The 14714-nt window shown below is 41.9% G+C and overlaps 1 protein-coding gene and 1 long non-coding RNA gene across 2 annotated transcripts; one reads left to right on the forward strand and one right to left on the reverse strand.

Moving 5' to 3' along the window:
- Positions 1–1093: 1093 nt before the first annotated feature.
- mmp23ba (matrix metallopeptidase 23ba) lies at positions 1094–12471 on the reverse strand. The gene is made up of 8 exons (XM_067591553.1): positions 12028–12471; positions 8005–8141; positions 6879–7018; positions 6224–6391; positions 5923–6087; positions 4794–4904; positions 3598–3724; positions 1094–1484 (listed from the first exon to the last, which is right to left on the reverse strand). The coding sequence occupies exons 1-8, from the start codon at positions 12160–12162 to the stop codon at positions 1310–1312; spliced, it is 1158 nt and encodes a 385-aa protein (XP_067447654.1). The 5' UTR covers positions 12163–12471; the 3' UTR covers positions 1094–1309.
- Positions 12472–12884: 413 nt separating this feature from the next.
- On the forward strand, positions 12885–14315 carry LOC137184148 (uncharacterized). Its single transcript, XR_010928621.1, has 2 exons — positions 12885–13039; positions 13460–14315. It is a non-coding gene; the product is annotated as an uncharacterized lncRNA (long non-coding RNA).
- The last annotated feature ends 399 nt before the right edge of the window (positions 14316–14714 follow it).

The raw sequence follows: 14714 nt of genomic DNA on the forward strand, positions 1-14714 counted from the left end.
CATAGCTATGCAAACACAACTGTACTCTGCCAGAGGAGAAAAAAAACGAAGGGAAGTCGAGCCTAAAAAAAATCCAGCCTTGAACCCAACTCGGTTGTAGCTGTCCAAAAGTGATGTCATTCTTTGCACTGCACACTTTGTCTCCGTACTTTGTTCTTTCAGGGGGAAAGAGGCCCAGACTTCACTCTTGCCTTTGTTTTTAAATGGCTCTGCGACTCCAGGATTAAACCAATAAATTCTTTGATTTTGAGCCGAAGAAAAATAAACAGTACAGTTTAGTTCCCTGCAAGACTGCTTACTGCTTTAACTGGAACAGACGCAGAAAAAAAAATCCCCTCTCGTCTTGGGACTTAGACAGCCAGAACCAAATGGAAATGTTCATTAATCAGTTTTATCTATCCCCTACCCCCACCGGAGCCCTTCTGCAGATTATTACGCCTGATGTGTTGAATACGCTTGGAAGGAGAGCTGCTGGTGGAACTGACTGCACCGTCTCCGGAGGCAGACTGTTGGCTTCACTGTGAGGCTAGTAAAGTAAGCTAGACGTCTGAGGTGTTCCATATGTGGTTTAAGGTCCAAATAGTTCCAAAGGCTGTAGATAACATTGCTTATTCTGGCTTTAGTAGCTTAGTTTGGTCAGTGCGTAAATTATTCAAAAGGCATGCATCTAAGCAAGGGCTTCTCAACCTTTTCAGGCCCCCAAAAAGAAACACGTCAGGGACATGGATCTTTTTTTTTTTTTTTTGGATGATTCTTTTCCCCAAGGCCCTATAATGGAAGATTTTGTGTTCACTGTATATGAGAAGGTACTCCTATACAGTCTCCAACTTGGCTAATATCTTTTTGAATTAAACCTTAGTGATTCATTAGTTTAACATCTGGCTGGGACACCCCAAGAATCCCTGGGTGTCCCTGGACCCCAGTACTTCCTTAACAGCAAGAGCTTTGAAGAAGTCCAGGCTTGATGAATAGAGTAGCTGTTATTATCCCAAACAGCTGACGACGGCTGCACAGATTTTTCATCACCACATAAAATGGAAACAGCAATGAACATCTTTTCACAGTCAGGTGGTGTGTTCACAAAAAACACTACTTGTCACGGAACGTTTATTTTTTGCACATATGAAAATGCATTTACACAACGACAAATAATCAACGATACAGTTGTGTGTAGAAAGTTAAGAAGAGAAAAAACTTTTTTTTAAAAAAACAGAAATATGTGCCCTAGTGAATGAGGTCTCCTCGTGACCGTGTGTGTGGTGTGTGCGCGCGCGTCCTGTTCAGTGTGCAGAGGAGCTGGCGTGGCCTTTCAGAAGCGCACGCGCACCCTCCACGAGTAGTTCGTGAGAACTTTGTCTTTTTTCTTCACGATGCAGGTGTATGTGCCTTCGTTGATGGCATTGGCCACTATAGTTATGTGGTCGTCTTTCAAGGAGATGTAGTTTGGGTGGGAGTACTCCAGCAGCTCGCCGTCCTTGTACCAGCTGGAACAGGAGTCAGACGTTAGACAGAGCTCAGTGGGTCTGTTCACACCTGGATTTAACGTGTCTTGGGTGAACCGATCACAAGTGGACACGCTCTAAGTACAGGTGTGAATGCACCCAAGACGCATTGAGGACGCACTGAGATCCGATCGCTCAAACCACATTCAGAGGTGGTCTGGGTCGTATATGGCCATATTTTTTTTAAGCGGTGTGTGCGCGAGTGTGTCCTGGATACATTTTTTTTCCTAGGATCGCGAAGTCAGTTCCCGCCCTACTCTGCCTCTGATTGGCTAGTACTCGTTGCCTTCGTTGGTTGGGTTGGTTAGGTTTAAGCATGAGGAGTGAGATTGGTTAGGGTTAGGGTAAGAATATCAGGGTAAGCCAATCAGAGGCAGAGTAGGGCGGGTCATGACTTAGCCATCCTAGGAAAAAAATATTGCGTCCTGGGCAAAGTACAGTCCGCTGCAGCCGTAGAACGGACGTGTATCTACACGACACACCCACTTTACGACACCGACTTGGTGAGGTTTAGGCATGAGCAGTGAGATGGTTTGGGTTACTGTGTGTTCAGACTACCAGCGACAAAGCAACAGGCTACAAGTTATTTTCAATAGAAGCAGGCGACATGAAGCTACAAACTGACGCCTGACACTTCTTGTTGCATGACGGGCGTGACGCCCTGCAAAGTTGGGCTGGCCTCAACTTTTTTTTTAGCGCTGCAATGATGCAGTGGAGTGTCAACCAATCATATGTTTTAGCTTCACCATTTCCACTTCCTTTTCTGCTCCATCTAAAATAATGTAAGGAAAACTCATCCTTGTCGTTAGCCAGTTCTCTGTACTATTTAACCCTAATGTTACCCTCTTTTTTTACTGTGACAGAAATTTATAAAATGCAGCTTGGCAGAGGGTGGCAGCTATTGCAGGAGTACCAGGTATGTAACGTAACTTTACAATTTGTAAACGCACAATGGCTAGCTGTGGTAGTGCGTTATTTAGCTGTCTGACACTATGCTAGCCAACATTAGCTTCTGTGGACTGTGGTGCTCTCATCTGATGATCTATGTTTACAGACACACACAAGCCCATGATGACATAACTACGTCAACGAGTGCTTCAGCAACACTTCAACAGCGGCTCAGCGACAATGTAGCTGGCCATGTTGACCGTTTTGGAGCGTTGTCACTCATAGAGTGGGTTGGGGGAGGGGTGTCGTTAAGGGTTAGGATAAGTCTGCAGGACTGCAGCTAAAGGACCACCTACTCAACTGACGTTCTCTGCGTAGCGGAAGTACATACTCATTCACGTGCCAACAGAGTCGTTTTAAAGTGGTAATCTCGAAGATCTCCGTTTTGTGCTCTTTGGCAGCACCATATGGTGTTAAGCGGTAATTGCAGGTGTTTTTTTGGACCGCGAACAGTGTCACTGACGCTGTGTGACATAACGCTAGCACAAGCAAATTGTTGCTTGCAACTACTGGGTGATGGAAAACGTGTCACTAACTGCGCTGGTTGTGATTTGAATGCATGGCAGGAAAGTTGCCACTGACACCCGGTTAGTAATAATCATAATACTGCAAATGCAAGAGCTTTCATGAGCGGGCCATAGAGTCAATCACCAATGTGTTACCTTATCCAGCGATAGATAGTGACTTAACATTGGATTCTCGTGGATGGAGTACAAATGTAACACACTATCTGATTTCCATTTGGGCCCAAGAGGTTTAGATTTTGATTTAGGGTTTTGATTTTGCCTGCGCGCCAAGGTCTTTGCAAACAACTTCTTTTAATTTCCGGCAGACTAGGCATGGGAAGTGCATTGCTGCCTCCAACCGGTTAAAAACAATGCATTTGGTCCTTGCAAACGGAAATGATGTACGTGTCTATTAGCATATAGAGCGGGGAAGTGAGATGCGATCACAAGTGGTCACTTGAGATGCATGTGGAGACACATTCTAATGCCAGATGTGAACTGACATACTTAGAGCTGTCCACTTGTGACCGGATCCCCCTAGACGCATGTTAATGCCAGGTGTGAACAGGCCCAATGAAATCATAGAAACATCATAGTATATGGTTAGGTGAACTGATAACGGAGCAAACAGTGATACTCACTATACTTTGCCTTTTTTAGATGCTATTTTCTTCCCACAACGAAAGGTAAGCTTTTTGCCCTCGACGACCAGCTTGTGTTTGGTCCTCGGGGGTGTCGGGGTGGGAGCCACAGTGGGGAAAGGGAATTCTGAAAAGGATTTAAGGGAAACGCTTTAACATTTTAGCCATTCAGGTAAATACTAAAATTAAGACATGCAACTTTAATGACCCTACGGTCACCTAAAAGCAATGTCCCAGAAAAAAGAAGGTAGGAGAGATAGGAGATCAAAACCTTTCTGAGTATTTCATAATCTGGATATGTCACAACTTTCCCTTACAAACACCTCGCTGAAACTCTGATTACTGTCAAAGTCAATGATGATGTCAATGATACAAACCTTATCACTTTGGACACTCCCCATGCTTTTCACAACTCCTGACCTGCAGGCGTCATGGCTGTCTTATCAATATAATCTCTCCCATCTGGTTTCTGACAAACACAACAGGCCGCCTTGTGATCATCTCACAGTCTGCTTAAAAAACAGTCGCTCTCGTTAATGCCGCAAAAATCCAAATTGACCTTGTGTGTCTCTAACCCTCAAGCCACAGTCTGAAATTCCAGCGGTTTGGAGTCACTCAGGAATTTTCCACAGCCGTACAACGTCTCCCAATCAACAATGAGGAACAGATTACTGCGAGCCAGGAATCGTATCCTCTTGCCTCTCCACACTGTCCCTTGTTGCTGACAAAAATCCCAGAAAGCCACAACAATCTATGGGGCTGTGATGGTTAGGAGGAACCATTTCCTGTTGTGCAACAGGAGACATCCGCGCCCGTGTGTCCCTCAGTAAAGCTAAAGAGGCTTAGGCTGTCAGATTGCTGATGTATTATCAATTCTTGGTGTAAAGCATCACTCATTGAGACACCTATCTGCAGGTACCTGCTCTGCTCTGTCAGTGTTGTCGGCCAAAACACACATTGGCTCCCTGGGGACTCTGCTGCTCCCCAAAACTTAACTCAAACTCCACCAGTGGCAAGTGTAATCTCCCTTAAAATCTGATTATTAAAAACCCCCATCGCAGCTCTGCATGGCTGGACCTGTTGGCTCCCGTTGCTCCATTGGCAAACGGTTCACAGCAGCTCCTTGCGCTGCTCAGTTGAGAGAAAACTTTTTTTTCCTTGGACTGCTGCTGCCTTCTGCTGCTGCTCTGTCTTACCGTAACAGAAATCACAGCTGGAGGGGCAGTGCTTCTGCATCAGCTTGCGCTTGCTGTCGCAATAGCCTTTCCGAGCCCAGGCTGGACAGATAAAAAACCGGTCCAAACATCCTGGAAGAGAGGGGGAGACAGAGTGAGGAGGAGGATCAGACAGCAGCTCTCAGTCAGCAGCAAAGGAATTTGGATCACCGATCTGTCCTTGGTTCCAATGAAAATGACTCACCATAATACACACTAATGATGACTCATGAGTAGTTTATACAGTATTCATTAATGCCACGTTGGCTTTCAGTGTCAGCCGTCAAAGACAAACACTGTGGTCTACATACAGATTGGTTTTGACCAAAAATGGATCACAGGTTTTGTACCGCTGGTTCTTCACAAGTGTATTTTGGTTGTCTAATGCCGGGATCAGACTACACAACATTTTTGCCTTCTGAGATGGTCACGGTGTCAGATTAGGAGATTACTTAAATTCTTGAATCCTTGTTGTGACTTGGCTGAGAGACATGGCAGACTCTGACCAATCATAGACTGTCATGTTTCATGACTTTAGTGACTGACTTTACTGTTCCACCTGACAGAACCAACTACAACACTCAACACTTTCGCTTTTCCATTTTTAATGTTTAATGCCAACGTTATGGAACCTGTCGTAAAAATTATCAAACTAGGCGAAAGAAGGAAAAATAATTCTGGTACTGGTCTTTATGTTGGGATATAGCGAGGCATCCTAGATGCTTCCACAACAAAACGCTACACAGGATAAAACAAGCAACTGCATGCCCAATGCCTTTTTTTCTTCCCGACGGCCCATTATCAGGCTGATAGTGAGTAGTCTGATCCCAGGATGGAAAATTGGATTTGCTTTTCAGGTCTTGAAGATGTTTTCCGTTCAGTGGTTCATGTTTTGGATGAATTACAAAATGTCTTCAAGACCAATTAAGTCCTTTTGCATTTGACTAACTACTTCTAGATATCTAATGTCCTGGATAACTGACAATGTTCTCAGGTGTATTTATCACTGTCAAAGCCCAAGAAAAAACATTCCCATTTAAGTTGTGGCAAAGGTTCTCTGAAGCCCTGTACTATTTTTCGAAACAGTGTTACATAATGGTTATGAACATACCATAGAGACGGTGCAAACCCCACACTTCATCCTGTGTGATTAGCTTGCGCCCTGTGAGAGTTGCATTCAGGTGCATTATAGCTTTTGGGTCCATGGAGTGCATGAGTCCCAGGACGTGGCCAATTTCATGTGTTGCCACGTGGACGAGGTCTGTCAGCCAAACCCCTGCAACAAAGATACAGTTTATTTTCTCTTTCAGTTGCCGTGAACCCCCCTGTGCTGTCCAGTTCAGCGTCTGCTGCATCCATCACTTTATCGGTTATATATTAGCTGTTTCAATAAACATGATAAAAACGCATGCCTTTCTTCCAGCTGAAGCGCATGTTTCCCAGAATCCAGTATTCGTGGTCGTCAAAGTGGATCTCGCCTGTTGGCGGGAAAAATGCATGAGCCAATTCTCCTGTGATGCCGTCGAAACAATGGTGCAAGTAGGACTGCAGACAGTCTGTGTGGTTGACGGGGTAGAAGCCTGCCAAAACAGAGAGGGAGAGACGCATACCTCAGAGCCGAGGAGGGAAACCCTCACTCCATTATTTCTGCTCTGTGTAGACTACAGCAGTGGGATGACGAATTACAAAAGACAGAGCTTTTTCTTCAGCCTTCACCCTGCAGGATGACAACCATTCCTCTCACTGTCACTGAGAATTTATGCAGGACCCTGGAGTTTGTACCCAAAGGGACAGATAAAGCATAATTTAGACTGCTTCACCATGAGCTGACATATATGGAAGTTGTTAAGCATTTATATATTTATTTTTTTCATTTAGAATTATGAATCATGCTGAATATAAGCTTGGTAATATAGTCGCTCTTTTGTGATTTAATGAGTTTGGAGGAAAAAACATTTCGGCGATGACAGCACGGAGAGAAAAACCGTAAAGACAAAGCAGAAGTCTGGAGCTCGGAGCCATGGAACATCTGTTGGGGATTGATACAACCACATGCAGAGTACCCACCGATCTTTATGTCTGCCTCTTGGTCAGCTGGCACTTCTCTGAAGCTGAACGGCGAGACATCGCTCCACATGAGAAAAGCCTTGGCAATGCCTCGACGCGTGTCGCTGGCATTTATCAAGTTTGTAGGGAAGGACAGCAACCTGCTCGAAAAAACAACAGAACTGTGTAGTTTATACCGGTCTCTACACACATTCCTCTAGGCTACAGCAGAGGAATCTGCCAAAACACAATGGCTACTGTTTAGACAGACCAGAATTCCCACAAGCACTGCAAGTACAGCTCCATTACTGAACCTTGATATTCTCTAACATCTCAGCCAGGATTAGACTGATATGGATGATTTGAATCAATATCAGATGTTGATCAGCTAGTGTCATTGACTGTCAATATGAAACAGATAAAAATATAATTTTACTAATTCAGGAATGATTGAAATTTGGCTCATTATCATAAAGTTTACAGGATCACCAAAATACTGTGTTCCAACCATGCTAGATCAATCTTCTTCTATATGACTTTATTAAGTTTATGGGACCATCATTTCTCAGCTCCAAAAATAATAAAGTATCCCTGAATCTTCCACAAACAGATTGTGCAGCACAATCCAAGTGTGTTGAAGCCAAGCAATTGCTGTGTGGGTGTGAAAGTCCACTGTACTCCTTTATTTTCCTCTCTGACAAATGCAAGCAGAGAGTTCTGTAAGGCGCTCACTGTCAGATGATGCACTTTGAACTGTTGGTGGTCCTAAAACTTTCAAAGGACATCTTGACTGACATGAGGTAAGAATATATTGACAAGCTCAGGTAAATTATTCCATTAAGGTGCAGCTAACCCACCCGATAATGTCTTTATTCTGAGTCTGAAATGACAATTTTAATGTCCAGTGATGGTCTAAAAAATACTGTACACAGTACTACACACCGGCAGGGATACAAACAGCTGTATATGCAAGACATTTGGGAAATTAAAAGCAGTTAACATAAAATTCGCATTTAATTTTTGCTAATGCAAAATTGAGCTGAAAAACATGTGTTCTTGTATTTTCCTGCCAAAACCAACACTTTGTGTTTTTGTTAAACTGTGCTTTGCTGCTGTGTTAACTTGTGGAAGAACAGCAAATGAATACTTGTATGTTAGCTTGAACTTGTCCCATTTGAGCTGCTCCGGGGTGAGGGTGTAGCGCTTGTTCCTGGAGAGGTGAAGCACATGTGAACGGGCCTCTTTGCGGATCCCGATGAGCAACACAGTGGTGTAAGCTTCTTCCTTGGACAAAGAAAAACCTTTAATTAATCACCTCACACTGTGATCACCCTTGAAGTGAATTTAGGAACTGAACCTTGAGGGCTCTGAAGCTGTTGTTGGGCACCAATCTAAAGATGATTTGATTAGGCTTCTGAAGGAATTCAGTGAGATGAATGATTGTTTTTGGCACATCAATGCATATTACAAGCCTCAGAAAGGGTTTGACTTTTGTAGCTGCAGGTATTAAACTCAAGTTTGAAAAATGACAGTTACTACAGTACTGAACTCCGTTATTTCATTGCCTTGCATGTGAATGTTACGGATTATATTATACATTCGCATTCCATCTCTTGGAAAAGGGAAGTGGTCAGCAGTAAAAGTGCTTTCCAAACATTAAGTATGATCATTTTCACAGATAGGTTGTCTGATGTGTCTTTGGGGATGAGCAACATTGACTCCAAATAATAATACCTGGATTATATGCTCCTTTTATAGCTTTGAAAGGCCATCTATGGGTGCTTTGCATTTTAGTGCTTTCATAAATATTCTGTGACTGAAGGTAAGTTTCGGTTTGCCTTGGCTGCAATATTTCATAACAGTGATCGCACCAGTTGATAAAACCTATAACTTTTTATGGAGATGGGTTTAAGTAATAAATCCACTTTCCAACACTTGAAGTTGGGCTGTGATCCTGTCACAATAGCCCATTTTATGCTTGACTGCGGGAAGGCTCCCTGTCCTACCTGATAAATTTAAGGAGGATTTAAGGAGGTGTACATTAAAACCGAAAAACTGCCCACGTAGCCTGAATCTTGACATCTTTAAAAACAACCACTTTACCTCATTTAAACTTTATCTCTGTGTACTTGGAGACAGACCAACGAACATATCATCCCTTCATAGAAACACCATTACATTTGTCTTTATTTGACATCTAATGCTCAACCTTTGACCACGACATCAGGTGTAAGATGTGAGGGGGTGCATAGAGACTGCCTATGAGATAACAGATTGCAGTTAAGAAGAGTAAATGCCTCAGTATGCTCCAAACAAAATGCTGTCTGACTGTCCAACATCAGAAACATCCTTTCAGAAATGTCAGGATCTGACACATTTTCCAAACCAGACAATCCAACAATCATGTTCACTTTACGCAGCGATTGACCAGATGTCATGGAAGTAGACGAGGTTTTCTTGTCAAGCAAGGTCTCTTTTTTTTTTCACTCAACTACTACTACCATCACGTTTTGTGTGTACAACTGAGCTCAAAACTATGTATGTCTTTGAGAAGAGACTATCCAAACACCTAGATGATTATCTACTAAAATATGCAAAACACAGTTCTAGGAGAGAGTTCAGGGAGGTAGTGGGATGCAGCCAGGAGGAGGATACGCTTCAAATAATTCCTGTCAGATTATCCAGCAGCATCTGAAACTTCCTTGCAACCCCCACACATATTTTTCCAACATCAGAACAGTGGGGGCTGCATCCGACAATTTCTGTAACTTTCCGAAACAGACAATCCGACAAGTATACCCACTTCATTCAGCAATTAGCCAATGTGTTGAGGTGTGAAAGTAGGCAGTGTCTTAACTTCCCTCTCAAGCTTTTTTTCCCCCATTTTCACACAACTACTGCCATCATTTTTGTGTGTACAACCGATTACAACACCATGAATACCTTCGAGGAGAGACTGACAGAAAGTCAGCTCTGTTATCCCCATTTGTAAGATTCATTGCGTCTTACCCCTCGCCTTGATGGCAGTTTTTCTACACTTCGGAACGGTAGCCTTTAGTCTGAGGACGCTTCAGAAGTTCGTTTAAAGCATACCAAGGTCTCAATAGTGTAAACAATCATGCCATACAGTATTAAATACATTCATAAGAAGATCATCATGGTGGTCCTTTAATGTATAGATTTCATGCTTATTTTTTAGAGCCTCTTGGCACCCCTATCCGACATTTTCTTACTGCAGAAAAATACTAAAGATGGAGAGCAAATATTAAAGCCACTCCCTTCACTTTGTATTCTACACCCTATCCTCAGGTTCCTGTTTCTGCTTCGCCCAGTCGGGACAAATAGATGCAGTACTTCCTTCATTTCCTTACCAAAATAGTGAAACAGGGGCAGGCAGTCTGGCAGACTGTCCCACACTACTGTTGAACTTGGTGACGTCTCTTGCTCTGATGTTAAAGATACTGTGTCTGCATTGCATTATATGGATATATATACCGGTTATTGTTTTGTACAACGGTTTCTTTCCTGACCTCAGTTGGCACACTGGATTCTCGTGTTCAGTGATTTATGAGGTGTTTAATGTAGTAAGGCCGGCGCGGTTCTTTTCTGTGTCGTGTCTTATTATATTCACTGCAATCTAATCTCCCACTTTGGCACAAATAAAGATGAACCATGAGGGCTGAAACAAGTGCGCTAGACTAAACCTTAAAGCCAGTGGTGAGCGCTGACGCGGAGGGCAAAACATCTGACAACAAATCCCAGAAGATCTTGAGCGCAGTCTGGAAGAGTTTAACCTCAGTTCCAAAAACTGTTAAAACAGGAATTATGATTTCATCCTTAGTTGAAGAGAGATTGAAGGGACAATGCAACAAATACTATTTAACTTTATATAATTAAAAACATCAAGTATCCATCAGATTTTGATAGGAAATGTGTTAATTAATGATCTACATGTAGAAATACTTTTTGTATGTGTTTTTTGTATATCTAAATTTTGAATGGTGCAAACAGTTCATTATTTTTAGCATAAATAAAGGTAAATATATCAGAAATTACAATTAAACCACAATTTGCATTCACCAACTGATTCAATTATACTCTAATTTGTTTTTTTACATATTCTGTATAGCCTACAAGATGCTTATCTAAGGCAGTTATGTAATTGTCACTAGTAGTCACTTTGGTTGAGGAATAATGACAGTTTGTGGCAAAGGAAATGACATAAAGCGATCCCTCAGGGCCTGGCTGTAATACACAGCCAGTGGGTGGCAGTGATTGAAGTTGTGTGTGGAAGGACACATTTATCCAATTCACTGAAGCTATTAGTGTACAGGGATCCATTCCAAAGCCTAATCTGATTAATCTATCTCCACCTCAACCGAACATTAATTGAATTTGATGTGTATTGCCATGGGTATGCCATAACTCTGATTTCATCTAATGATGTACAACTAATGATGCGTTTAAAGAAACCAGGGAAATGATTGGAACTGCATGGCTGGTGGATCCCTATTAAAAGTATTTTAAAGCTTAATAACAGTGAAAGAAAGCTATGTAAATGATGGTTAAACCACTTTGAAAGATGATTCACTCTGTTCATTCTAGTTCTGACCTGTGATTGTCCTGATACCTGCCATCCCCTACTGAAGACCAAACTTCATTAAATAATAATGTAATTGAATCCCTTTTTACCTGGCTGTCAAATGGATACAGATTGCAACCCATAATAAGATTAATTATTAATTAGTATGTAGTCGTGGTAAATGACAATAATAGAGGATCCACCAAGTTTATTTCAGTGCACATCAGACTTTTACATTGGGTCACATACTGCTGCATAAGTGGAGGACAGTGAATAGAAGTTGGACTATAACTAGTTAACATTTGAAATGAGTGATGCCTCATGTAATAGCAATATGCCGAATTGAAAAGTGACTTTAACTTTTTAATATAACTAAAAGCCATAGCATTCCTATTTTCTAGCTTTACAGATGAGCAGGGCCAATTTTAACTAACAGAATTCTGAATGGAGTTTGGTGTTTTGTTATTTTGGTATTATAAAGGAAACAGAAACCTACTTACAAAACCTAATAATTACAGACCAAAGAATATATTGACCTTCGCAGTTTCAGACACAACTCTTTCACTGCATGAAGTGGTCACAGCATACCTCTAACCTCCAGGAGGGAAACGCTGTGGTCTGTTGCATCCCTGCGAGCAGAAGGGTGAGCAGCGCGGCAGCCAGCAGAGGAGCGAAGCCCCAGCCGCCTCTTCGTAAACCTCTGGGAGCCGGACAGCACACCATGGCTGCGATATCACACCTCCAGGAAAAAATACCAAACAAAAAAAAGTCCCTCAGCCAAGTCTACACAGGTTTACCATCTATGCCCATGAACACTACTTCCTAGCCATTGCACGTTCCGGTAGTAGGCTGTGTTACTACTTGGATAGCAGCTTCTGGTGCTGTGTGCAGCAGCGCAGTCCAGCCTGCGGACCGGGTAGTGAAAGCAGTGCAGACTGCATCAGCTCTGCTCGGCTCTCTTCCGCACAGTGCGCCTGCCAGAGGACTGGTTTCACATTACTGTAGATGGGGCAAGGGGTCAGTGTCGAGACAATCTAATGAAAACCAAACGCGCTCTGTCCATCACTCGCTGCAGCCACGCTCAGTTAAAGCAGAATCAGATGGCTTATTTTGAACATGATTTTTTTCTGAGTTTTATGCAACGCTGCTGTAAAAAAGTGAAGCCAGTGTTACACAATATTCTGTGACTCAACTCCAAAAGATCCAGGACTAAGCACAACATCCAATTTAGCATGTTATCATATAAATGACAACTAATTTCATTTACAGCAAAGTGCAGCTGCAGTGTTTTTTTTTTCCTTCCAAAAGATGCATTTTTTATTGATTTGAGAAACTTTCAAGTTGTGGCTGCTCCCACTACTTGCAAGTATTTCGGACTTGCCAGCACACAATGGACCCTTTTTACAGCAGAAACTTGACTCGTCATAGCAGGAAAAGCACAGGTGTAACTAATAACATTAATGATTGCTCTCTTCCATTTAGCTGTTCCAGTAAGTCACGACAGCGAGCCAGCATGCACTAAAGCAGGGCCCTGAAACCTGCACACATAAATGGAATATAGCTGTGATTCATGATGTCAATTACACCTGTGCTTTTCCTGGTATGACAAGTTAAAATGTCTGAAAAATGTCTACTGCATGAACATAGCTGGGCCACAGTGAGAATACAGGTTGCTTGCAGGATTAAGTTTGAAGCACTGCCAGTTGTCGAAGTGACACAGGGGTCCATGAGTGGTGATGGGGTGTACAAACAACATGCATTTGTTGTCTTGTCTTTTTTGGCTAAATGGATAGATGGAAGTAGGACAATGACAAATGACACATGATGATAATTTGAACCTGTGGTGGTCAAAAAGGGGTACAATTTAGAAACTCCCAGGTATATTCAATGAGTGTGATTTAATTAAAATCCCCACTATTGCTGTATATAAGAATTAGTTTTATTATCACTGTTTAATCACACTATATCCGCTGTGTTATGGTTCAGCTTTGAGCCTAACTTGGGCTTTTCTGTTCCATAGCTTGGCTGTTTATTGAGCCCAGATCTCTGCCAAAGGAAGCTATTTGGTTTTACCCTGAGGTCCGGCCTGCTCTTCCACTCTACTGTGTGTCCTGTGTGCTTCTCCTCATCAGATATGAGCAGAGTTTTTGTTTTTCCAGGCTGTTTGGTTGAACTGGGTCACCTACTTCATCACTGTCACATTACACATCATCATGCCTCCTTGAACTTGGACTTTTCTTGGGTTCATCTGTATTTTATTTGACTTCTTATATTTGATTTATTACATCTGTTATCCTATTGTAATGTTATCAATCAATAATTCCTTTGTTGTGTATTGTATTTGTAATAACAGTTACAACTTTCCGTTCATTTTTATTTGCCATTTTTTTGATCTAGAGAGGTGCTAAAGAAATAAACTTTAATTACTTCCCTCTCTTCCCTCTCCTGGAATTTAATCCATTGTTTTATGCAACTGGGTGGAGACTAATACATTTTCCACTGCCTCAGTTTGTGAAAAGATTATCACCTTATATATTTGATACTTAAAGTTCCCCTCCACTCAAAAACATTGTTTTCTCCTTGTTGGATGTTTGAGCTTCACTGTGAAGAATAATGTATGTGCAGAGTGACACTAGAAGGCTGTTTTCACATTCATCTGCTGAAAGTGGAAAGTTTCTCTCTGCTCATTGCAATGGGCCATGATTTGTGACATCACAACTGGTTTGGAAGCCAATCATGGTCCAATATTCAGTTTACATAAGTGTGATGTGGAAACTGCAGTGCACAAACACTGAGAATGGACTTTACAGTGAAGTAGGAGACATCTTGTGTCCAGCAGTAAAACTTCTGAAATAAAAAATATTTGCATATTTATAGATTCTGGAATTTTCAATGAGGGAGAAGGAGGAGATTTTAACAATGTAATTTATATAAATACACACACACGCACACACACACACACACACACGCGCGCGCGCACACACACACACACACACACACACACACACACACACATATATCAGACCCACATTATTGTTCCAAGCAGGGTATTTCCGTATTTCTTAATACATGTCTGGAGGGGGTGTTTAATGATAAGAAGACAGAAGTAATTATTTACTTTTGAACAAATTAAATTATACCAAGCTCTTGTTGTTTGTTTGTTTGAGGTAATCTTCTGAGTAACCACTTTAATTCAGTTAGGTTTAATGTGTAATACTTTGCTATGAACAGAACTTTTCTATGAACATATTATTTGCGGGATTAAAAAGACGTCG

Source organism: Thunnus thynnus, chromosome 6, assembly GCF_963924715.1.
Source record: "Thunnus thynnus chromosome 6, fThuThy2.1, whole genome shotgun sequence".
Taxonomy (NCBI): Eukaryota; Metazoa; Chordata; class Actinopteri; order Scombriformes; family Scombridae; genus Thunnus; species Thunnus thynnus.

Coding starts and splice junctions, on each gene's coding strand:
- mmp23ba (XM_067591553.1), bottom strand. CDS start 12,162: ATGGTGTGCTGTCCGGCTCCCAGAGGTTTACGAAGAGGCGGCTGGGGC. Junction 8,142..12,027: donor TTCCCTCCTGGAGGTTAGAG/GTATGCTGTGAC, acceptor TCTTTGTCCAAG/GAAGAAGCTTACACCACTGT. Junction 3,725..4,793: donor CAGCTGTGATTTCTGTTACG/GTAAGACAGAGC, acceptor AATCCTTTTCAG/AATTCCCTTTCCCCACTGTG.